At 38.6% G+C, this 26,604-nt stretch overlaps 1 protein-coding gene across 7 annotated transcripts in view; it reads right to left on the reverse strand.

Moving 5' to 3' along the window:
- Positions 1 to 26,604, reverse strand: part of TENM3 (teneurin transmembrane protein 3) — a 654,366-nt gene that overhangs the window by 189,602 nt on the left and 438,160 nt on the right. For all 7 annotated transcript variants that reach the window (XM_088832605.1, XM_055416368.2, XM_055416366.2 and 4 more), the window contains one exon: positions 8,949 to 9,186. In XM_088832605.1, the coding sequence (XP_088688731.1) occupies positions 8,949 to 9,186 (238 nt within the window). The remainder of the gene's footprint in view (positions 1 to 8,948; positions 9,187 to 26,604) is intronic.

Genomic DNA, 26,604 nt, shown 5'->3' on the forward strand with positions numbered 1-26,604 from the left:
AAACAAAAGCAACTGTCTTTGACAGGGTAGTGTTCACTGGTGATGAAACCACAGGATGAAATTTTAGAGAGAAAAAGTAGTTTTGAAATTGGACAAAAAAGAAAAAAGTATTCTAGAAAAAAGATAAAATCAACATGAAGTGATGATGCTAAGCAGAGATAACGCACGCAGGTACATACTCTCGCAATCAAGGAAAGAGGACTGAAATATATTTTCACAGAGTCTCAGTGAAGAGTAAAAGAATCTTTTATAAAAACTTCCAAAAACAATTGCTGAGGAAGAAGAGAGGTACCTTATAATGAATAGGTCAAATACAGAAAAAAGGTAATGACAAAAATCACAGTCATTAGCTGTGACCAGAGTAACAGCACAGTTGACCTTTTACTTTGATCATGCTCAGAGAAGCGACTAGAAATGTGTTAGGAGTAATTAAGAATTCATTTCCCTAGGTATCGTGGAAATTAAGGTTATCATATATGAATATTTTATACAGATTGCTGGTTATCCAAAACCAGACATTATCAGAGTACACAGTATTTGCAATTGGAGGGAATTATGCTTTCAAAAAGTCATTTAAGGCCTTTAGCAAATGATTAATGCATACTTTCTTGGTATCTTAATTGCTATTAAAAAAAACTGGTTCACCTCAATTAAACAAAATAACACTCCTACTCTATTGAACAGTAACTTCATCATACTCAAAAGATACCTAAAGCTTTAAAAGCCTTAAAACACAACTGGGGTCTCACTTCTGACTGATGTGAAGACAATGCATCTATCAAGGTTTTTATGGATTCATTCCAAACATTTATTACTTTAGTTAATTAAATGTTTCAGGGATATGAATAGTTGGCTTTCATTATAATTTGAAGATTTCTTTTTTCTTCTCAAGAACAAAATGAACAGACTTGGGGTTCCTATCTGCATAAATTTACCTTCTTTTTGCTGAATGACAGGAATAGTGAAAAAAACCAAGAGATTTTATTCTGGTAAAATTATGGTTTAGGCTTAGACTACCTCACACATAAATTAGACATAAATACTCCAGTTAAAATATACGTTTTTCGTTTTTGGAGAGAAGAGAGCTACTTAATGATAAAAGATATTTGCTCAACTCTTAAGCAATTAGGTTATCTTATCCTATGTAAAATGGTTGTTATTATCTGGTCAAATTAAAAAACACTTATGAAGCACCCATCATGTTCTAGGGGCTTTGCTTACATTATTTCATTTAATACAACATTTTTGAGGTGATATTATTATTGCATGGGAAACTGACCTCAGATTTAAATAATTTGTAGATTATTATATAGCTAGTTTAAATGATGGATCTAGGATTAAAAATCAGGTCTGACTGCAAAGCTCATGTTTGTCTCATGATGCTAAACTGTGTTTATATATCTACTAGATCTTCAGGGATATGTATCAATACAACCTCCTGAGAGTCAAAATTTTAGAGCTATAATTAGTCCACAGCCTACTTTCTCATTTTAAGTATCGGCCTGATGCCTGCGAAACAACCTAGTGGAGGCTATAGCATTACAACTGGTTAGTAGTAATTTCACATTTAAAAATTATGCTTTCACTTTCACTTATCTTCGTAATCATCTATGAATCTTTATCTCACACTTTAGAATGAGGTCTCCTTCAATATAACAGAACGGTTTCAGAAACCAAATTATAATGCTACCGGAGAGACACGGATGTCCATTCTCTGAGTAAATTCAGGATCAAATTTTCTCTAATATTTTTTAGTTAATATGATTTGCCTTTAACATCTGACATTGAAGAAATTACATTTCAACTTTTTGGACAAAAATGCCATTCAATACACCAATTTACTTCGTGCCCCCTCTTGTTCTCTGGATATTGCAAGAAGAAAAGAAAGACGACTATTTTACATATCATTCTAGGAATTACATATTTTGGAGGCCAACAGAAGTTTTTTTCTGGGAAGGGTTAAATATTTGCTACAAATCGGCAATAAAATCTAGAAAATCTCAAAGTAGGAATCACACATGTTCAACTAATGGCCGCCTTCCTACTGCCTCTCTTACTTCCTCTCTGTGTTATTATTTACCTTATGTGTAAAACAATTTGAACTTAAAAAGGAACTTCACTCTTGGGAATAAAACTTAGTTGGGGTACCATACGCCTCTTTGCCAAGAGCAGCCTCAGTTTAGGCCTGTAATTCCTGTGTGTCCTGTCACTCTCATACTGTCCTGGTTGGACGACAAATTATATGGTTATGATAGGACACAGGCACTGAGCCAAGAGCACAGCAGCTTCTGGAGTTATCCTCCTCTCACTGAGATACATTTTTAAGCTACAAATGGATGAAATGTCCCAGGTCCTCAGCCTGCCTTTTGTCTGTGGAAAAACTTTAGCCAAAGAAGAAGTTTAATCAGAGAAGTGAGAACATGCAGAAACAAAGGAAAACAGCCAAAGGAGACTGAATAATAATAGTTTAACTAAACATAGTCAAGGACCTTCAGTTCCTCCTCGAGGGCTATAGATATATGCTGAGCCATATCCTGTGAGCTGTCTTATAGATGCTGAAACCCTCACCAGACGGAGAAGGTCATTACATGGTGACCAGGCAGTAACCATAACATAAGCTGCCACAATTCTGAGAACTGGCTTCAAGGAAATGGAAACAAACCGCCCATGGAACTGAAGACTAACTGTACCTAAAATAATCAAAATGATGCTGACCAGCCCACTGATGACCAATATCAAGACTGCTGTCAGAGACGACTGTGCTGTTTCTGCATGTAGCCCCCTCCCTCAGCCTATAAAAGCTCTTGCCCATTGATTGTCAGGAGGAGGGGGACTTTGGACAGGAGACTGACCCCCTCCCTCGGTGGCTGGCACTCAAAATAAAGCAAACTTTCCTTTCCACTAACCTGGCCTCTTCAACAGCTTTTGAAATGTGAGCAGCCAGACCCCACTTCTGGTTACATTGAGACAAGTCTTAAATACAAACACCTCCTAGCAAATCTTGTACCACACCTCTGTCCTCCTCTGTCTCTCTGTGACTCTTACAACTGGACACACACATCCGTCTATGGGCCTTTTAGCAAATAACAAAAGTTATTAAAGACAAAGTATTTCACAAGATCTTGGAATCCCTTTGATTTTGACTATTCACTAATATGCAATTTTAGATGAGTTTACAGGGTGTTTGTAAAAACAAACAAAACAATAAAAAAAAAAACAAACGGAGACGGTGAGACTCAAAAAATTTCTTAGCTGAGGCCCGCATCCGACTTTGAAGTTTATGTTCTGAAACCTGAGCTTTTTCATTGTTACCTCTTGTTACCATATTTTGTGGTTTTCTCTTTTCCCACAGGTGTTCTTGGCTTTCCTCAAAATATCTTCAACAGTTATACTCCAATAAAAAATAGGATTAGAAAGTAAACAAAAAACTGCAATTAAAAAAAGGATATGGCATCAATTAGTAAAATTAAGTCAGTGGATTACCTTTCCAGTGATATTTTACTTAAAGCTGTGTCTTTAATAAAGCAGGATCTTACTACTTCCTACCTTGCTGAAGGTAGCTGGTTATCAGCTTGCAGGTTGAGGTACAATTTTTCAACTGGGAAGGCTTTTCCCTGGCATTGAACAGCCAGCATGTGTGTTGCTGCCTAGATTTTTAATAGCCAAGGCTAACTCAGCCCTGGTTGTCTTCCATTTTCCTTGGAACAATTTAAAGTGAAGATAAAAGGGGAAAAAAGGGAAATACCTTGCTTTAGTACATCATACTTCTGCTTACATATTGTTTAAAAAGATATACCCATTGATTTCTCATTAAAGCAGCCTAAGACATCTCGATCTTTAAATTAAAAATGCAGCAATAAAAAGGTAATTGAATATGCGTTTTCATACATTAATAATTAGCAAAACATTACTGAGCTACAAGGTAAAAAGCTATGGGAACATAAGTAATGAGCTATCCATGCCAAAGTAGACTTCATAATAAAACAAGACTTTAATAAATCTTTTATTAAATAGCTACACATGAACCACTTGGTTAACATCTAATAGGTAACTACTAAGCTACTTAATTCACATATATAAATGAGGAACTTGCAGGCAATTAACTTTACAATTGCTGAAGGTCAGGCTTCTCAGTGAGCATCTCTGCACTGCACCTTTAAGTACTGCTATCCGGAGTCAAGTGCAAGCTTTTCCTCAGCTGCTCTGTATTCTGGTAGCAGCTATTATTATGTACTGAGGCAGCTGAAGTATAAGATAAACAAAGGATGAGCTACAGGCTATCAGATGCCCTAAAAATGAATTATACAAAAGACAAGAAATACTGAGCTCCAAGGAAAAGAGTCATCAGAAAAATTCTAAGCAAGTATTGGTGTTCTATCCATGCCCGGATTGTTATTTCTAGGTGATGATAACATAAGAAGAATATACTCATAAATGGCAAATAATTGTTTGCATCTTAATATGACTCTAGATCTGGAAACTCACTGGAGATGGGAGACCAGAGCTATTCTGTTTGTTGGGTAGAAATGTACAGGACACAATACTATTGATAGTCTCCAGCAGTAGCAAATGTTAAATTCATTAGCAAAAGGAAAGAAATACTTTTACGGAAGCAAGAATCTGCTGGTGGGGAAAAAATGCTTTTTAATAAATCAAAACGAAAGCTATATTGAAACAGACAGGACATATCTTTTATGTCTTCTGTATCAAGTTTAGATGTGAATTACTGAGATTTTAATGGCTTATTACATGCCACTTGTTGCCAACTATTATCTCTATATGCTGGAAGGGGAAAAAGGGAAGAGACAAAGAGAAAAAAATAGAGATTCTTATCTGCACAGAACTGAATTTTAATCTTTATAGCTAATATCTTTTAAATGACAGTTTCAGGAAAATGACAGTAAGATAAGTCTTACTTATCATAAGTAGCAATAATTGCCAAAGATGAAATTCTAAACTAGATTAAAAAATAGTTAAAGGCAGACACAAGTCTGGATGAAGTTGTTAATATAGTTGAAACTGAGAATCATACTCAATAGGGAACCTTAACTAAAAAAGGAAAAATCAATGATAAATAAGCCTGGTTCTTCACCTCAAGAGTTCCAACCAAGTGAGACTATTAAAGAAACCACAGTGGCACTATGTCAGTACGGTGTGAAATTTCCTCACCACCGCTTAGGTTGATTCACTGAGTGCCTGCAAGTTGAAATGCCATTTCTTTAGATCAGTAATATTATAAGGTGTGAACACTGGAAAAGGAGAAAGGAGAAACGAACAAAACTCTACCACAGATTAAAATATTTTAGCATGATGTACAGTGTCTAGATTCATCATACTTTCTATATATGTGCGTGAGAATATCAACTAGTAGATTTTCTTCCTTTGTCAATTCACAAAACTATAAAATGTAATTCCATTGATGGTTCATGAGTGGTACTGCTTTGAGATGGAATTTCAAATGGCACAGCTTTGAAAGTGCTCTGAGAGTGATTTCTTTTATGGTATGAATTTGGAGAAATCGGTTACAATTTCACATATAGCCACCATGGGTTCTCTTCTAAAGAGCCACTTTCTTTGCTCACTCACCAACAACAAATATTCATGAGCACAATACGAGGAATAATAAGAACACGCCGTATATTTCCCTCCAATGATCCCAAATATCTGCACTTCAAATTAAGCCTTCAGGATGCCCCTGGAGGTCAGGGATTAAGAACCTGCCTGCCAATGCAAGGGACATGGGTTCAGTCCCTCATCCAGGAAGATCTCACGTGCCGCAGAGCAACTAAGCCCGCGCGTTGCAACTACTGAGCTGGTACTACTCAGCTACTCTCGAGCCTAGGAGCTGCAATGACTGAGGCTCATGTTCCAGAGGCTGTGCTCTGCAACAAGAGAAGCCACAGCAATTGAGACGCTCACACACTATAACTGGAAAAAGCCAGAGCACAGCAGCCAAGTACAGAGTAGCCAAAAATAAACAAATTAATTAACTGAAAAAAAAAAAAAGATATGGCTTCAAGGAATACCATCTTTCCTATCACCAGTTTCTGAGGCTTTTGTGCTAACTACCACATCCCCCCCATTAACACATTTCTGATGACCTAACTTGGCACATTTCATAAATATTTGTCAAGACACTTATTATCAACTACAATGCAATTATCCATATTCAATTTGATGTCTCAGCTGGAAAATTACTTTTTTCCTAATAAATTTTTTTTTTCAAATGACAACAGTGAATCAGTGTTGATTAGTTGTTTAGTGTGTGCTAATTAATGACACTGGGTAAATTTAAGTGACACTGTGCTAATAACCTCAGGAATAAAAAAATCTGTGCACATGACTCTCTGTCTTTAAGTGAAGAAATCTGCTGCTTGCCTACTTCTTCTGTACTCTCTCTTCCTAACTGCTCCAGGAAGAGTGCTCAATAATACAAAATAAATGATAAAACCCAGCTACTCTTGGCTGACACTGTAGACAAAAAGGGTTCTTTTTAACCTGTTCTTAGTTCAAGAGTAAAAAGAAAACCCAGAAAGATTTGTATTGTTGACAACTAACTGTGAGCACCTCCTGCTTGCTCATCCTTAGGGCAGAACTACTTTAGGTCACACAATTAATGGCAAAAAACAGCAGTTTATTCACTGAGACCCACTTTTTCATTTCGGACCTAATGTACATGCTGACTTTTAGGACTTCCCTGGTAGTTCAGTGGTTAAGAATCCACATGCCAACGCAGGGGACACAGGTTCATCCCTGATCCAGGAAGATCCCACATGCTTTGGAGCAGCTGAGCCTAAGAGACACAACTATTGGGCTGATGCTCTAGAGCCTGGGAGCCACAGCTATTTAACCCGCATGCAGCAACTACCGAAGCCTACACGCCCTAGAGCCAGCGTTCTGCAACAAGAGATGCCACTGTGATGAGGAGCCTGGGTACCACAAATAGAGAAAGCCCTGGGACAACAACAAGTTTCCAGTGTGAACAAAAATAAATAAGTAAATAATAATAATTATTATTATTATTTTCAAAGCTGACTTTAGCCAGGAGCTCCACAGGGCAAGACACCTGGGGGAACATTCTTCCAGGAGGTTCAGCATCCTCCGGTTTCTGGCTTTATGTGGAGATGAATCTTTTTCTCTGAAGCTACGAGAAGCTTAGGGCAGGGAAGAAATAAACACTAACAGGAGTTTTAGGGGAACTGTGCTGCAAAGCTGCCAGTAGGAGACCCTGAGATAAGACACCACAGCCTTTGCTCGTGTGATACATAGCTCTAAGGAGATGCTGACTGTTGAGGTCCTGACCAAAGGAAGAAGATGAGACTTTTTGTAACTGGAGATATTTAAAAATGAAATAGATTGGCTCGAAATAGCTCCAGCTGGTCTGTATTCTTGTGTGAGCAGGTTGCTAACTGTGGGCCAAGCTGTGCTAGAACTCGTAATTGTTAAGAACCTCATGGAAACATCAGCATATGCTAGAGAAAAAGCACCAAGCTGCCAAAGCTTCTGGAAGGGAAGACTGAGAAGGGCCCATGGGCCATGGTGTGGAGATGGGGCAAAACGGCTCTGTGGAATCACACATTCCCAACTGCACGATGACCATCAGAGGAAGGGAGTGTCAGGAACAGAAGTTGAGTTCATCATAAGGAAGCTTCTCCTAATAGCATGGTCTAGGCACGAACGGGAACAATGCTGGAAGGAGCTTGAAATCTCCCTCACATTGCAAGAAACTAAACTATCTGTAGCAAATGGTCATCTGACTTACGCTGAATTATCATCTGTGAAAGTCCACTATGATTTTAGGGTGCAGTGGACACAATGGAGCCTGTGAGAATCAGGGGCATCTAGAACCCAGTAGATGCACAATACAATCACCGCATCCTGGGACTGAGCATAATCACCCTCATACCTCTACCCCTTCTTCCCCACATGCCTGAGAATCTGAAGATAAGAGAAATAATGGTAGCAAGGAGAAGTTTCACTGAAGCCCTTTTTCCTTATCTCTCATAGACTACCAAGTGTGAAAAGGATGGCAAAGTGCACTGCCCCAACAACCAAAAGAGCACCAGGAATGTGGCCCTGTCTCTAGAGAAGACAGGGTGGAGAAAAGGAAACCCTCCCACACTGTTGGTACACTGGTGTAGCCACTATGGAAAACTAGTATGGAGGCTCCTTACCAAAGTAAATATAGAAATACCATATGATCCCGCAATCCCACCACTGGGCATACACCCTGAGGAGACCATAACTCAATAACGATGCACGCTGGTGTTCACCGCAGCACTATTTACAATAGCGACCTAAATGTCCATTGACAAATGAATGGATAAAGAAGATGTGGTACATACACACAAAGGAATATTACTCAGCCATAAAAGCGAATGAAATTGGGTATTTGCAGTGATGTGGATGGACCTAGAGTCTGTCATACAGAGTGAGGTCTGAAAGAGAAAAGCAAATATCGTATACTAACTAGTATATGCAGAATCTAGACAAATGGTACAGATGATCCTAACTGCAGGGTAGGAACAGAGACGCGGACACAGAGAACGGACATGTGGACGTAACAGGGGAAGAAGAGGGAGGGATGAATTGGGAGATTAGGACCGACACATATGCACTACCGCGTGTAAACCAGACAGCAAGTGGGAACCTGCTCTACAGCATAGGGAGCTCAGCTCGATGCTCTGTGGTGACCTAGTGGGGTGGGATGGGGGTGGGCAGGAGGAAGGTTCAAGAGGGAGGGGATATATACATATACACAAGAAACTAACACAATATTGTAAAGCGTAAATCTCTCTTACTGAGGGAAGGGTTGGTCCAGCTTATCTTTCTGTTTCAGATGCTAAAAAAATAGTTTGTTGACTGTTGTCAAACATGCATTCTCCATGCGGGTAAACTGTGTGGTCCTAACAGTCAAATCCTCCGCAAGCCTCCCCTGTGGGACTCACCTGCTTTCCAGTGGTACATTACTGCCAAGGACCCAGCTGTCCTGCAGCTGGACGGACTCGGGTGTGGTTTGCAGCTCGGCGGGCAAAGCAGCCGGCGGGGCCGGACTCTGGTTCCTTCTATTGGTCAGGGAGTTCCTATTGAGAGAAGTGATGGATGGATGATGCTGTGCAGAGTGCTGCTTATGGGAAGGTGGCAAAGGCTGTAGGGTGGACTGGCCTTGGTTGTTTGCAGGTTGCTCTGAAAAAAAGAAAAGGAAACTCATTATACATACGTGTATGTGTACATACACATTTATTCACACTACCAATTTCTTGGGGATCCACCATAGATCCATTAGCATTAAAAATGGCATAGAAATCCATTACCTAATATATTTGCATATTATTCTATTAGGCGGGTGTTCAGTGACATTCTCTAAGAGCAAGTTTACCCTTGATACGCAAAGTTCTAATTAATCTACAACAGATGGTAAAATTGCTTTTGGTTTTAATTTGTTTCAGATTTTTTTTCATCTGGTTTTATTAACACCTACAGAAAACAGCATCTGACAGCTCCCCTAATGTGCCTTTACATTTCAGCTTTTTTTTTTTTTTTTAACAAACCAACCCTGAAATTAAATGGGTAATTTCAGTAGAACACAAAGGTTTTGGAAATGCATATAATTCCTATAATTATTTAATGGAGTTTTTTTAAGCTTTATTTAACTGCAATAAATTATTACAAGCTCGTTGCTAAACAGTAGTCGACTACTCTAGTTTAGTGCATTTCAAATAAGGCAGATCTGCACTGTGATCTACTAATAGACGCTAAGTATTCTTTAGCAGAAGGTCACTCTGTGAAGCAGATGTTGTTTCATGGATATTTAACAGACTGAATCACAGCTGATTACAACGTCAGAAGACTCATATACTTAATGACCGTTACATCCATTAGAACACACACAGAACAGATTTTCCAATTTCACAGTATGCAGTAGAAGTACATTCTGGAGTAAGTCATAGGTGACCACAGTGGCTCATGTCACTGTGTCAGTGGTACGAACATTTTGTTTCAAACCAGAATCCTAGCGGATCCAGCAGCTTCAAAATATAAATACAACAGTTGGCTGTAGCCGGGCAAAAAAGTCCCTCAAGCTAATAAGCCATAAGTTAAAATGCACAAATGAATGCAACATCTGAGACCTACGTCTCAATCTCATTACCTAGCTTTGGACATGCCAGAATTCACAAACACTATATTTTAGCCAACAGACAGATGACTCCTTAATTTAATGCTAAACTTATTATGGTTCCGCGCACATAAGATGTCAATTTTTGACTAAATGCAGTTCAAAGTGCAATATAATTTTGAAGTGATGTATTAAATCATGCTATTAATATAAATGCACGTATTAAAAGAGAATAGGAAACGCAGAGGCTATCTTTCATCTACAATGTGAACTCCAGCAGTGATTGCTAAGCCAAATAACACAGTCAAACATTATAATTCTGGTGGCATGGAATGATACATGACATGTTAATAGTGTGAATGTATATTATCAAACCTCTTTACAGGGCACGGCAATTAAAATAACTCCTCCCATAGTATATAATACCAGTAATCACTGCATGTTTCCAGTGGCCCTAATAATCCACATCATACCATTTAACAACTAATAATTTCTTACTCTTGAAATGAAAGGCAGAAATCACACCTAAATCCATGAAACAGAGCTGCTTCCTTGCAGTCTTCTTGAAGATTCCCATACTAGAAACTACAGAAATCTTACTTGGCCCATTGGTTTGCTGCTCATGAAAAATTATGGGTGTTCAAATATCAGTTAAAGTGAATCAGCCTTTGAAGGAACGGCAGGGTTACAATACAAATATGGTTTTAATCAGGTGAGAAAAAGAAAACAGACAGTTTAAAATTCATGGAAGATTTACCATTCAGGTAGGTGGTGCTAGTGGTAAAGAACCCGCCTGCCAATGCAGGAGACGTAAAAGAGACATGGGTTTGATCCCAGGGTCAGGAAGATCCCCTGGAGCAGGGCACAACAACCTACTCCAATATTCTTGCCTGAAGAATCCCATGGACAGAGGAGCCTGGTGGGCTACAGTCCATGGGCTCACAGAGAGTTGGACATGGCTGAAGGGACTTAGCATGCCCGTAAGCACATCATTTAACTAATTAGCTTTGCTGTTCCTAGCATCAGTGCGTATGGTCCGAATGGCTACAGAGGTCTTCAAGGAACATTTCAAGAAAATGCTTATAGGATGATATAATAAGCTACAGTTATGAGGGCCTAAACTAGGTTGTCCTCATAATGAAGAGAGAAAAAACAAATGTCTTGAAAAGAAAAGTATTAAGATTGTGCCTAAAAAGAGTAGATGAACGGGGCAAATGACTCCATGCTTTTAAGTACAGCTTCATGAAAGAAAGGAATTACATTATAGATGGGTTACACACAGAATAAATGATACATCAGATATTATACTATGCTGAGAAAGAGCTATGTAGTAGAGGTCAGGATAACAAATTGACTTCCTGACTCTGTCAGGTGTCATGAAAGTGAGTCTCCGTCTCCTCATCTGTATTGTGGGAAATAATACTGTCCCACCAAGGTATCAGTGCCATCTAAGAATTCAATGAAATGCACACATTCATCCACTTATGCACACACGTAGTCATTCATCCCACAGACATTTATCAAGCTTTTATATTTCAAGGATCTGCTAAACCAGTAACAGGTAAAAGCACTGTGTAAATGGTTAATTATTATGAACACTGTTATTGAAACATGAAAAGATTTAAGATCTATTATCATCATATATTTCAATATGTTGAATTTAAGATTATTATTCTTTTTTAACTTTAAAAGAATATTAAATTTTTCATAGAAGTATTGTTGAGTTACAATATTATGTTAGTTTCTAGAGGCTTAATATACTTAAATAAAATATACTTAGTATGCTTAATATACTAAATAAAAATATAAACAGTGGGTGCTCACTAGACTCCTCTGTCCGTGGAATTCTCAAGGCAAGGATACTAGAGTGGATTGCCATTTCCTTCCCCAGGGAATCTTCCCAACACAGGGATTGAACCCATGTCTCCTGCACTGGCAGATGGATTCTTAACCACTGAGCCACCATGGAAACCTCACCACCAGTGAAACAAACCCAGATAATGAAAGTTAGGTTCAATTTAAAATCTGACAGAACAGAGTAAGTGCAGAGTCTGAGCAAGATGGAATGGATGGCCAGAAATTTAAATTCTGCAGGAGACCACAAACAGAAGCAAAATCTGAGGATGAAATTGGAGGTCAATCCTAGTTCTAGAGATTCTAGCTTACAGGACGTGAGAAGTAGCTGGAGCATGTATTTATCTATACCAACTTCTTTCAGATCGATTATGTTTATAAAGCATAACAGGATAAAATAAAATTTAACACTGTCAGAGAAGACAACAGAATAAAAGAAAATGGAAAGTAGGAAAGATAAAGCCAAATATGAAATGAGTGGATGAATTCCAACTCTATGGTTTTACACTTTTTTTGTTTTTATTTTTTAAAAGGATCTTTCTTTTATTTTATTTTAAAAAGTATTTATTTATTTATTTGGCTGTGCCAGGTCTTCACTGTGGCATGCAGGATCTTCTGTTGGGGTGTGTGGGCTTTTCTCTTAGCTGTGGCATGTGGGCTCAGTTGCCACACTGCATGGGTCCCCACTGCATGTGGGACCAAGGACTGAACTCTTGTCCCTGCACTGGAAGGCAGATTCTTAACCACTGGACCATCAGGGAAGTCCCTACTCATTTTTATCAGGGTATAAATCTGGCTCTAAATTGCTTTGTTGCAAGCACAAAGAGGGAAACGTGATCAATTACATGATTTGGGTGTCCTTAGAACTGATGCTAAAGCTGAAACTCCAATACTTTGGCCACCTCATGCAACGAGTTGACTCACTGGAAAAGAGTCTGATGCTGGGAGGGATTGGGGGTGGGAGGAGAAGGGGACGACAGAGAATGAGATGGCTGGATGGCATCACTGACTCGATGGACATGAGTTTGAGTGAACTCCGGGAGTTGGTGATGGACAGGGAGGCCTGGCGTGCTGTGATTCATGGGGTTGCAAAGAGTTGGACACGACTGAGAGACTGAACTGAACTGAACTGAAGTTCAAAAAACTTGCTTAAGAAAAGTATCGAGGACAAAGAGAACATTCTCATTTAACCTCATAGGAAGACATGAACATCCAGGGCAAAGTTTTATAACCAAGGTTCGAAGTGGGCACAAGGGTTTAGACTTGGAGACCAGCAATAAAAATCTAATGTAAGTGGGTAGGTCCACACGAGAACAGCCAAAACATCTACCATAGACTTCGCTTTAAGCTAATTCACTGATACAGGCTTTACATAGACTTGAGAAAAAGTTTTAGATGGGACCTCACAGAGTCACCAAGTTCAATGTTCCTGAAACATAGCTCTGAACATGTCATTTTATTCCTAGAAAACCCAAATGGCTTCCTAGTGCCTATAAAACTTGTAATGAACTCTAAAGGTCAATGTGTTCCTTGTCCAAGATAGTCCCCCAGATATTTCTGCAAATGTTTCTTCCATGAATTCTCTTGATGTATCCTTGTCCTAGTCAAGCTTGCTGTACCCAGTACATCCCCCACATCTTTTGATTTCTGTACAGTGGCTTCTATCTGAAAGACATTTTCCTCCACCTTTCTGTATCCAAACCCTGTGTATTTTAAGCTCTAAGGATGATGACACGACCCTACTTCTGTTTTCTTCAAACAGAAGTCAGTTATTTCTTCTCTGAATCTCTTTAGTTTTTTTTAATCTCTCTTTCCCATGGCCCTTTCTCCTTTTCCTCTCTGTATTACAACTAATTTTAGAGGTCTCGTGTACCCTGTTAGACTGTCTACAGAGAGAATCCCTAAGGACCACACAATGATAAATACTCAATGGATGCTTGTTGAATGAATGATTATTTGTGAAGAAGTCAATGAAGGGTGAGTTGAAGTAAACATGGAGCCTTCTCACGTTGCCTTCTATTTTTATTACTGAACTATAGTTGATGTCATGCTTAGTCTCAGGTAAACAGAGCAATAATTCAGTCACACATCTTGTATTGTGTTTCCCCAACTAAATTCTTAGATCTGGAAAGGCAGGACTCTAACTTAAAGTTCTTTGGATTTATCAGTACCTTTACTAAGCCTTATTCAAAGACTCCTAAAAACATGTTGAATGGTTGGTGATATTTACGCATTAACAGGACCTTGGCGGGCGGTGGGGGGTGGGGGTGGGGGGGTTGTCATCTCATCCAAGCAGGTTAGCATGCAACTCGCTTCAAAAATTGAATTTCTGGAATATTTCTTTTGAACCATGGCAGATGTTCTAATATTTAAAATCTACCTTTTAAGATGTGCAAATAATGGAACGATTACATAAAATACATAAGCATATATGATATGAGCAATACATAAAATATATATTACAGCTTGCCAAATATAGTATGTTTTCCTTATATTTTAAAGTTTATGATTAGAAATGCTCCAAATTAGATATTTTAGAAAAGATGTAGATTAATTTTTCCAAACAGTCTTCCCTACTTTTTTTAAAAAATAAAATTTTTGGCACTGCACTTCTAGAAATTATATACTATACCTAACTAGTGCTGTTTTTTTCAGCTCATCTTTCTTTGTCCAAGTTTCTACAGGTCATATATCTTTCATGATAGCCTAACAGTTTCTGATTTTTATTTGATAAACTGAACACAGATGATAGCCAATATCTTTTCAAATTCACATTACATTAACAAATATTACATAGACTTCGCTCATTTTGCTCAGCTCCTTGCCACCAAAGAAGTCAGGTCTTTGACAGAGCATTGAAGGCTGTCCCATGAAACCTATCAGCCTGGGGTAAGATACACAGAAAGGTGGAAGATCCGGTAAGGCAATAAGGCATGCAGACTATTAGACCACAAAAAACTATTTGACAGTGGAGTAGATTCCAGTTTAATCAACCTATAAAACCCAATTCCAGGCAAATGTAAGGCATAGTCCCTGAGCTTCAGAGGAGGAAGAAAAGAAACTTGCCAACTTTCCTGAACAGCAACTCTGCTGTATAAACCAGTGAGGTGGAAGGGCCATGACACATGGGAGAGACACACGACAATTTATTTTTCATGGGATATTTTCTTGAATAAGTTATATTTCTCTCTTAGCTTCATTTATTTCATAGTGCCTATTTGAGGGAACCTAAAAGATACAGTGCCTGACATATACAGGAAGAGCTAAAAGGCAACTTATTAATGGAAGAAATAACCAGCTTCAGGGTAGAATATCTTGAGGGAAAACAAAGGAACTCAACAGCCTTGCCGGCAGCTAATACTATTTCACAAGAAGGAAGAACATGCTATCCAATATCTCTGAAGAGGAAACGCTTTTCCTTTCACAGCAACAAAGCAAGACTCAGAAATGTCACAGGAGGAATCAAAAATAAACTACAGCCTCGGCGGTTCCCAGAGATGAGGGAATCTGATCTCTCACTCATGAAATGTGGCAGCGTCTCTTTTTCCCATCTACTATGACCAGAACATTGTGTCAAGAATTAAAAAAAAAAGGAAAGGAACGTCTTTTTTTTTTTAGCCTATTTGGGCATATTTGCTATTTGTTTTTAATTAAAAGCCACTGCAGACAACTTGCAGACAGTAAAGTGCAGTTCAGTCTAGCTCGCTCTGGTTCACAGCCTTGGGCTGTGGTCTCTGTGGACCCGAGTGGAAATGGACTTCCAAACAGGAAAGCAGGGAGAGAAAAGACCAGCTCCTGGGAGACAGAAATACCTCTGTGTGGGTGTCTGTCCACAGATGTGCCCCTGCCCAGGTGGGAGATGCTGAAAGGTGGGGGTGACGCGAGAGGAGAGGAGAAAGAGCTTGCTTTGACCAGCTGCCCCTGTGGCTGGGCCCCACCGCCTTCCTCCCCTATTCTGCCCTGTTCTTCCTCCCCAGCAACTCGGAGTGGCGGGCTCGCTGCAAAGACCAACAGGGAAGAAACCCTCCATTTTGGAAGAGACTTAGAAGCTAGGGGTTGATAGCTGTGCTGCTTTCAAATAACTTTGCAGTCTGAGTAGAGTCTGTTAACAAAGTACAGATGGGGGGATGAGGATGAAGGGATGAAGATGAAGATGGGGAGGTGGGGGGGGAGGAAGCAGAGGGATGAAAGGGAAGGGCAAGGGCTGGGGCAAGGGGAGAGGAACGCGAAACACTCCTGGAGAACCAGAGAAGCAGCCTTCTTTCTATGGCTCGAGAACTCTTGGATACCAAAGACAGCAACTTGAATATATGAATAAACTCTGCTTCTAGCCTCCTCCTACTCCCCAGAGTTTACAAAAAGATACACCGACCATGCTGACCTGGGCACACATTTAGGAGGGCCCACGTCCATTTACTGGGATTAGCAATGGTTAGGTTAAAGCCCTTGTTTCTTTACCACAAAATTTGTTCATTCTCACTTGACTTCTGGGTGTATCTACTCTCTCCCAGCTGTCTCAAACAAAACTGAAGTTTTCTGCAAAACTGACCTCTTTCTTAAAACAGATCACCAAAGCACATAAAATACTTTGATATTATATATCTTATTACCCTGTTAATTTTTGCTTATAGTTGATCTACAATATTGCATTGGTCCAGATACACAGAACAATGATTCAGGGTTTTTTCACATCGTATTACAGGTTATTACAAGATATTGGGTATAATTCCTTGTGCTATGCAATAAAACCTTGTTTCATATCTATTTTGTGTGTAGTAGCTTATATCTGTTAATTTGATAGTCTTCATTTGTCTCTTCCTTCCTCCCTCTCCCCTCTGGTAACCATAAGCTTGTTTTCTATGTCTGCGACTCTGTTTCTGTTTTGTATTCAGATTCATTCATTGGAAAAGACTGAAGGCAACAGCAGAAGTGGGTGGAAGAGGATGAGGTTAGATGGCATCACTGACTCAATGGATATGAACCTGAGCAAATTCTGGGAGACAATGGAGGACAGAGGAGTCTGGCGTGCTACAGTCCATGGGGTCACAAAGAGTTGGATACGACTTAGGGACTGAACGACAGCAACAATATGGATTCATTAGTATGAATTATTTTTAGACTTTCCACATAGAAATGATATCATACAGTATTCATCTTTCTTTGTGACATAGTTCACTAAGCATAAAATTCTCTAGATCCATCCATGTTGCTGCAAATGGTAATATTTCATTCTTTTTTAAGGCTGAGTAATATTCCATTGTCAAAATATATATCACATATTCTTAAACCAATCAACTGTCATTGAACACTTAGGTTGTTTCCAGGTCTCGGTAAATAGGGCTGCTAGTGACCAGAGTTTGGAGTGGACAATCTAAGTGTACAAGGATTGAATCACAATTAGCTTTTGTGTTTGAAATTCTAATGTAATTCTTGGATTTAGCTTAATCTTTTGTTGCATTGTCAACTAACTCAGTGGTTGCTTTTCCTTGATTTTCTAATGGCAAGCTTAGGAAACAATACCTCCCTCATCTGACTACATTTCAGGCCCTATTGGCAAAGGTATATTACAAAGTATTTTATGACTGAAAATAATAAATCATATTTAAAAATATCTCCATTGCTTAGAAAATATCATACATATTGCAGACATTTAATTGACATTACTTCCCTATGAAGATAAAAATTAAGTAGCACGAATTTTCCTTATAAATGGGAAAAATGTGAGTCAATAAAATATGTGTACTTAGCCATACCACAATTAAATGGAGCCCAAATTAAACAAAAATATTTACACATTCAAAGTGCTTTCTTCTCCTCTCCTTTCCCACCCTACAGATAAAACCCTACTTTTAATGAATTTACAGTCTAAAATTATTTAACATAAAAGAAAACAATCTACCTTGGGTCAAATTCTACAAACAAAAAGCAAGAATTTTTCTCCCCCGAACTTCAGATAATGCAGCTATTAGATAAAGTGACAAGCATGTTTACAATGTTTACAGATTTAAAAGGAATTAAGAACATATGAATAAAACACCATGAAAAAAGAAGAGGTGTTATAAAAAAAAAGTTATATAAAAAATGGTACAATGCGTATGCTGACACTGAAGTTAGAAACTCACGGGGCAGTTCGAACAATATATTAGGTAACTGGAGAGAATACCAGTGAGTTGGAAAAGAGATCTGGGGAAGTCACCCAGATGGCATCAGAAAGACAGACTGTCTAAGTATAAAAGAGTAATTCACAGACAAAAAACAGAATGAAAGAAAGGTCAGTATACATTCAGTGAGAGTTCCAGAAAGCAAGAATAGAGTTTTATTTGGAGCTACATAAATAGCTTTCTATACAGTTCCTAATACCATGCTCATCAATCAGTTCAGTTGCTCAGTCGTGTCCAACTCTTTGAGACCCCATGGACTGCAGCACGCCAGGCTTCCCTGTCCATCACCAACTCTCAGAGCTTGCTCAAACTCATGTCCATCAAGTCAGTGATGCCATCTAACCATCTCATCCTCTTCATCCCCTTCTCCTCTTGCTTTCAATCTTTCCCAGGATCAAGGTCTTTTTCAATGAGTCAGTTCTTCGCATCAGGTGGCCAAAGTATTACAGCGTCAACATCAGCATCAGTCCCTCCAATGAATATTCAGTACTGATTTCCTTTAGGATGGACTGGTTTGATCTCCTTGCAGTCCAAGGGACTCTCAAGAGTCTTCTCCAACACCACAGTTCAAAAGCACCAGTGCTTCGGCATTAGGCTTTCTTTATTGTCCAACATCCATACATGACTACTGGAAAAACCATAGCTTTGACTAGATGGAACTTGGTTGGCAAGTAATGTCTGCTTTTTAATATGCTGTCTAGGGTTCTCATAGCTTTTCTTCCAAGGAGCAAGTGACATGGCTGTCAAATTATACAGAATTTAAACTTCTTCATCTCCTGTTAATTTCATATGAACTATCTCTGCTATTCTCTTTTTTGTTATTGGAAAGCAGCCTTTGGGGGTGCTGTTTCATTTTAAAGGTAAGTTCTCTTGAACGGCAAAAACTTCTCTTTGAAGATATTCTGGTTTCTATGCTGCTCAAAAGTGTGTACCGAATCTAAAGTGTCAGTGCTTGGAAACAATACCTTCCACTTGTTAAAGCAGTTCCTCTTTCAATATCCTTAACACTAGGGCTTCCCTCATAGCTTAGTCGACAAAGAATCTGCCTACAATGCAGGAGACCTGGGTTTGATCCCTGGGTCGGGAAGATCCCCTGGAGAAGGAAATGGCAACCCACTCTAGTATTCTTGTCCATGGGACAATCCCATGGACAGAGGAGTCTGGCAGGCTGTTACAGTCTATGGGGTTACAAGAGTTGGGCACAACTTAGCAACTAAACCACCAATAATGCCACTAACACATTATCCTCTACAGAATTCTTTGTTTTTCATAGTAATTGTTTACAGGAAAGTACTTAAAACTTACACATGAGTAGAAAAATAGATCTAAGTATCTTGTAAATGTCTCAGTATACATTTCAGGATATTCTTCTGCCCATTGAAAAATAATTTACCTGAGGGAGCAAGCAAAAAAGGAAGAACCTGTCCCAATTGTGACAAGGAAGAACTGCTGACATACAATCAATAAACACTTTTCTCTCCTCTCTGATTTCCTAATGGGCATTTGATTTTAGTGCAGTTAAATTTTATTGACTTTAAATGGAGTATATGATATGATATGATATAAATAAAGCACATATTTATAATATGGATAAGAACAGGCTGGAAGGCAACTAAAAGCTACAACTATGTGGTAAGTGGCTTATAAAGAATAAAAAAAGCAATTTGAATATTGCAAATAACGCAGAACTTGTTATGCTTTTCAGACAACATATTCTCCATCACAAAGAAAATGTCTGGTATATAAGAAAAAGTACTAGAAGAGAAAACAGGAAATATGCAGTTGAGTACTTACTTTAATTAACTAAATATAATCACATATAAACCAACTAACTTCTGAGCCTCAAGTTTTTCCTCCTCTGTCAAAGAATAGTTGTGGTTGTGGGGTATAGTGGGGTCATATAATAAATTCTAAAGTGTTTTAGCTTTAAAATTCTCTTTATTTCACGTACTTTTCAATATTTTCTTGAAATATATTGGTGTATGTTATATTATAGTCGTGTCTGACTGTTTGCAACCCTATGGACTGTAGCTCTCCAGGCTCCTCTGTCCATGGGATTTTCCAGCCAAGAAAACTGGAGTGGGTTGCCATTTTTCACAAGGGGATCTTCCCGACTCAGGGATCAAACTGTCATCTCTTGTGTCTCCTGCATTGCAGGTGGATTCTGAGCCGTTGGCTTCCCTTATTAAAAACTTAAGGTAATTTTAAAATCTTACCCTAGTATCTCAAGTTATACCTATAAATGTTTACGGGACATATAGTTAAAAAAAAAACTAATTCACATATAATGAAAGTGCTACTAAGTTAATTCATATCATAACTACTCTACCACATTATCTTATGCTGCTGCTGCTGCTAAGTCACTCAGTCGTGTCCGACTCTGTGTGACCCCATAGACGGAAGCCCACCAGGCTGCCCCGTTCCTGGGATTCTCCAGGCAAGAACACTGGAGTGGGTTGCCATTTCCTTCTCCAATGTGTGAAAGTGAAAGTGAAGTCGCTCAGTCGTGTCCGACCCCTAGCGACCCCATGGACTGCAGCCCACCAGGCTCCTCCATCCATGGGATTTTCCAGGCAAGAGTACTGGAGTAGCTTGCCATTGCCTTCTCCGTATCTTATGCTATAAATATTAAAAACAGTATTTATTTTCTAAATAAACCACTCTGTTGCTTAATGTTGTAACTAGTGGCATCTTAAGATACATGCAGTAAAAATCGTGTGTGTTCAGTCACTCAGTCGTGACCCCATGGACTGTAGCCCACCAGACTCCTCTGCCCATGGGATTTCCCAGGCAAGAATACTGGAGTGGGAATTCCTTTCTCCAGGGGATCTTCCCAACCCAGGGATCGAACTCAGGTCTCCAACATTGCAGGCAGATTCTCTACCAGCTGAGCCACAGATGCAGAGCTCTCTTCCAAAAGCTGCCTTATGATGAGAAAGTGAAAGTCAATTCTGTCATGTCTGACGCTTCGCAACCCCATGGACTGTAACCTGCCAGGCTTCTCTGTCCATGGGATTTCCCAGGCAAGAATACTGGAGTGGGTTGCCATTTCCTTCTCCAGGGGATCGTCTCAACCCAGGGATCAAACCCGCATCTCCTGTGGCTCCTGCACGGGCAGGTGGATTCTTTACCACTGAGCCACCTGGGAAGCCCCCTAGTAAACACATACGATGTCATATAATATGCTAAGGAAAAAGATCAATGGCAGAGTTAATATTTGGGGAGAACCAGATGAGCAGGGTGGGTGTATACTTTCTATGTATTCTCTAATCACGTATTTTTTTCTACCATTCTTGAAATATTTTAAAAGATGGAAATCAGAAAAAGGTTCAGATAAAATAGGCTGGATGTCTTTTCCCTAAAATTGATTAACTAGCTGTAATTTTTTGAATGTGCTGTAACTGTCATCCTCACTTTTAAAAAACAGGTCAGTTTTATTTAAGTTTGAAAGTTCTTTTCTGGCTTTTTTGTAGTTGTTTTCACAAGCAAGTTTACCTACTGAAGTCTGAAGTAAATTTAAATTTGATGTAAAGTTATTTTATATGAACATATTATTTGATATCATATTTGTTATCTGCAGCTTGAGTCTTGTCTGCTAATGTTTTACATTAAAATAGAATCAAACTTTTAGTTTCCTTCCAATCACATCATGGCCACTAAACAGAGATGCTGTTATCACAAACATTAAATATCACGTAGACGCAACACAGACTCCATCGAACCCGCTGCCCCGTTCCCATTCTTGGCATTTGCAATGAGGGTGATCTGTTAAGTGGAAACCAAGTTATGATGTTCTTTGATTAAAAAGGAAATAGAGTTACAGTTTAAGCTCACACATGCAGGTTTGCTGAACTCCCTTCTCTGTCATTATTAACTAGAGTATAATGTGTGTGTGTGTGTGTGTGTATGTTAACACTAAATGCCTCTTTCCAACATATGTTTTTCTGTTGCTTTAATGGCTGAAGACCAATGAAGGGCAGGATGATACAGTGAAAAGAACACTAAATATGGAAGATATTATGAAGACCAGTATCAAAGTGAGATCATGCATAGGAAAGCATTCCATAAGTAAAGTACTACAGAAAAGAGAGGAGCTGGGACTGTTTGGGAGATTAATGATGGCTATCTTCTGAATCTTGGCTGCACCTTTTAAAATGGTTAGCATGATATGTTGAGGCTGGAAGCCTGCATCTTTCCACAGGATGCTAATTGCATTTAGAAGCCTGCCTCTCAAAACAGAGGTTCAAAAAGAAGCTGGTGACTGAGGTATTCACGCCCAGATCTTCTGAACTTTTATTTCAGGAGTCTACAAATATTTTAATGCCAGTTGATTAAAATTTTCCATGGAAGAGGGAAATAAACACTAGATTTATGGCAGAGAAGAGTAAGGAAGACCTGAAATATGCTCTGCTCTGGCTGCTCCATGAAAACCACACGTGAGGCGATCTGAGCAACAAGAAACAACCTTCTCACGCTTGTGGAGGCTAGAAGTCCCGGACTGAAGTCTGGCAGAGTCCGTTTCCAGCACGGGTTCTCCACCTGGGCTGAGGTAGCTACCTTCTCCCTGAGTCCTTGCAGGGCCCAGCAGAGTTCTCTGGGGTCTCTCCGGATCTGAACACTAATCCTATCAGACAAGGCCTCACCCTTATGATCTCATTTAACCTTCAGTTCAGTTCAGTTCAGTTCAGTCGCTCAGTCGTGGCCGGCTCTTTACGACACCATGAATCTCAGCACGCCAGGCCTCCCTGTCCATCACTAACTCCTGGAGTTCACTCAAACTCACCTCCATTGAGTCAGTGATGCCATCCAGCCATCTCATTCTCTGTCATCCCCTTCTCCTCCTGCCCCCAATCTCTCCCAGCATCAGAGTCTTTCCCAGTGAGTCAGTTCTTCGCATGAGGTGGCCAAAGTATTGGAGTTTCAGCTTTAGCATCAGTCCTTCCAATGAACACCCAGGATTGATCTCCTTTAGAATGGACTGGTTGGATCTCCTTGCAGTCCAAGGGACTCTCAAGAGTCTTCTCCAATACCATTTTACCTTAATTACCTTCATTAGAGGTCCTAGCTCCAAATATAGTCATGTGAGGATTTAAGGTTCAGGAAATACAAATCTGGGGTTCAAGCTCCCTGTCTGAAATCTAGTAACTGTGGAACTTCGAGCAAATCAATGTCACATTCCAAATTCTCTGAATCCTCATCTGTAAAATGTGGGTAAAATGTGAGGATTAAAAGAGATAATGTGTAATACAGGATTTTTATAAACTATGATACGCTATTTTATTGTGAGGTCTTAATTTTTAGACTTTTCCCATTTACTCAAATAAAGTAATAATTTGCGGGGGTGGGGGGCAACTAGAGAAGATGTTCGGTTTGAGTATACCCATAACGTAATTTCTTTCTATAGGGATGTCTTTGAAAACATTTCTCTTCTCATATATAAATTTATAAAGGCAAATATACATCTAATTATTTTTCAAAAGTGTCTCTATCATTTAATTAAATTGTTTACCTAGGATAATGTATCAGTAGCATAAAAGACAGATAGAAATGTACATTATTAGAGAAAGAATTCCGAGTTTACAGGGTGGCTGGTTAAAATGTATTTCAATCCTCCAGACTGAATTCATACTTTAAGTACTGAATTGTATTCTTTGCATTTAGGGCAACACACTAGGAAATGATGTTCCCACCGAAACATGCGAAAATGTAAAGATGAATGGAACAACTTTATGTTTTATGGCATTTACTTTGAAAATCTGATTAAGATGGATGTCTTTAGCTCATAATTCTTCAATGTCACGTTGTCATGGTTCCCATCAGCAAGATGTTTTAAAGGGTTTCGATTAATATTGCATGCCAGAACTGAAATTACATCCTTTGTCGTTTAGTTCTTAATGGTGCAAGTGATATCTATCAAGTAGTGTTATATGAAGCATCTGTGATTTTTATTGCAGGCTGTTTTCACAAATCTTTTTCAGGTTCACAAAGACTGCGTTGGGTTTACCATAAATATGTCCTTCTGTTGGAAATCTGAATGATTCTGAAAAGTGAGGTTAAATGTAGATGATTAAAATTTACTTGTCAGTACAAGAAACTTCTACTTGAATCTGGTGCATTGCCATTTGCACCTAATCTTGAATATATTTTCTTTCACCCAAGTCTTCTAGTAAATCACTGTTATAATAGATGCAAAATATATGCCAAATACACATAGCTCACAAAACCCTCATCAGTAAGCAAGTACATTATCTGCCTAATAAGGAAAACATGGTTATAGGTATTAAAGAGCTGTAGTATACAATATTTACTGAATGTTGACTGGGTTTGTGCTGTAAAAGTGTGTTTTATTTTTTTAAATATAATTACTGATTTATTTTAAATATAATTACTGATTACTGACTCTAGTGTCCTGAAAAATAATTTAAATTTTCTGAAACTCAAGCACATCAAAGACAAGTCAATTTCATTTATTAAATTCCCAGACTCATGACAGAACCTTACTTATATATAGATTATAAGGATATAGGTAAAAATCTTATATCATATATATATGGATATGAATAGTGTATGTGGTATATACATATACACAGAGTTGCTAAAATCTTGATGCTGTTATACTTTACCACTTGGAGTTTTACAAAATACAAATCTGCTCAAGATAAAACAACTCATCTAAAACATTACAAAGGACAATAGTGAGGGGCTTATTCTGGGATGTGTCTCCCCTGGGCAGTTGATGTAAGAGAAAGCTAGCTACATCTCTCCCAAGTGAGCTGCGGTCTTTAGGGATCTCACAAACATGGCTTTTGCCAACTATATGTCTTTACAAAGGAGAATAGAAATATTCACGTTAAGATGGACATTCTTATCTAGCAGTGCCCAGTACATTCACCTTGTTTGGATACTGTGCATCTAAAGTTAGTCTCCTTATCTGGTTCTAGACATGAAGGGAAAATGCTCATGTGAAAAAGTGTTTTCAAATTCTGATTCCCCATGGAAGATCACTGCACCTCTCATTAATTCTAGAAGGAAGAGCTTGCCTTTTCTACAAGGTTTACTTGAATTTTTTCTGCTGTATGTGGTTGACTGAAGGAATGGCAGCAGTTCACTTTGAAAATATTCCCTCCATTAGCTAGGATCGATTTTTTAAAGCATTCCAACACATCCATATATACTCTATAACAATTCCTTTACAGCTGATACTCAAAAATACTGTGTGCTCAAAAGACAATGCTCTCCATGTTAAGAAACAAAAAAGAAAAAAAGGAAACTACACATTTCCCCCCTATTTTATGGGGCTTTTTTTTTTTTTTGCTAGCTATAAGTAAATTAGGTTTACCCAATAATTCCAAGAAGGGGTTACTAAACATCTAAGTTAAAATGTAAATTTATAGATCTTAAATGCAAAAGAGGGGTTGCGCACTGAAGGGGAAAATCCACAAAGGAAATTTACACTCAGTAAAGCTTATTAAAACTCACTATGCTATGAGTTCAATAGAAATTATTTCCTTTAATCTCATAGCCACCTTCCACTGTCAGTATTTATTACTATTTCACAAGATGGGGGAAAAAAGTTCTGAGAAACTGAGAACTCTGGCAACGGTCACAGAATATGATTCCAAAGCTTTCAACCCTAATTTACGCGGGAATAATCATTTTTGTCAGTTTTGTTTCAGGCATGTTGTCAGGAAGAAAATGAAGAATGAAGAGGTAGAAATTCAACTTTAGACGGAAGAAACATTTGCTTTATTTTGAATGTGGGGTTGGAATGCCATCTAGTAAAGTCCAGTGTGGAGATCAAACCCTAGCAGCAAAAAGAGAAGCATTTTTTTTCTTTTTTCTTTTTTTGGCCATACCGTGTGTGGCATGGGAACTTCCCTGACCAGGGATCAAACCGTGCCCCTGCAGTGGAAGCTCAGAGTCTTAACCGCTGGACTGCCAGGGAAGTCCAGAGCATTCTTTTTAAATAAGAAAACGATGCTGCATAACATTTTGTAGTAGGCAGGCAATGTTTTGTCTCATTTTTAAACCTTCTGAAGCCAGTTTATTTCTTTCTCTAGCTAAGAAAGAAAAATATATTAGGTTTAAAAACATCTCTAAAAGCAATGATTTAAACACACACAAAATCCTAGATACCACTTCCCACCCCTGCTGCACCCTTATACTATATCTTGGGATTGCCAGGTTATTTTTACAGTCTCACAATAGTTGCTAATGTAAGCATAAACTATTTTTTTCTAACGTTCTTCAGGGATTACTAGAATTATCAAATCAAACAGAACTACAAGGCAAAGTCCCATAGGCTCATCTTTGATTATCACCACAATTTATAGACAAATATTTGAGATAGCATTATTAAAAGTTAATGGCCCTCTTGTTTTAAAAGAAATGTTAACTCTTTATTTCCTTACTTTGATCATATACTTCCATGTTTATATTTTTGCGAGGGCATTAGAGTAGGGTCAAACAGCT

The sequence above is a fragment of the Moschus berezovskii genome, chromosome 26 (genome assembly GCF_049115385.1).
Source record: "Moschus berezovskii isolate FMDL1 chromosome 26, NW_MosBer_1.0, whole genome shotgun sequence".
Lineage (NCBI taxonomy): Eukaryota > Metazoa > Chordata > Mammalia > Artiodactyla > Moschidae > Moschus > Moschus berezovskii.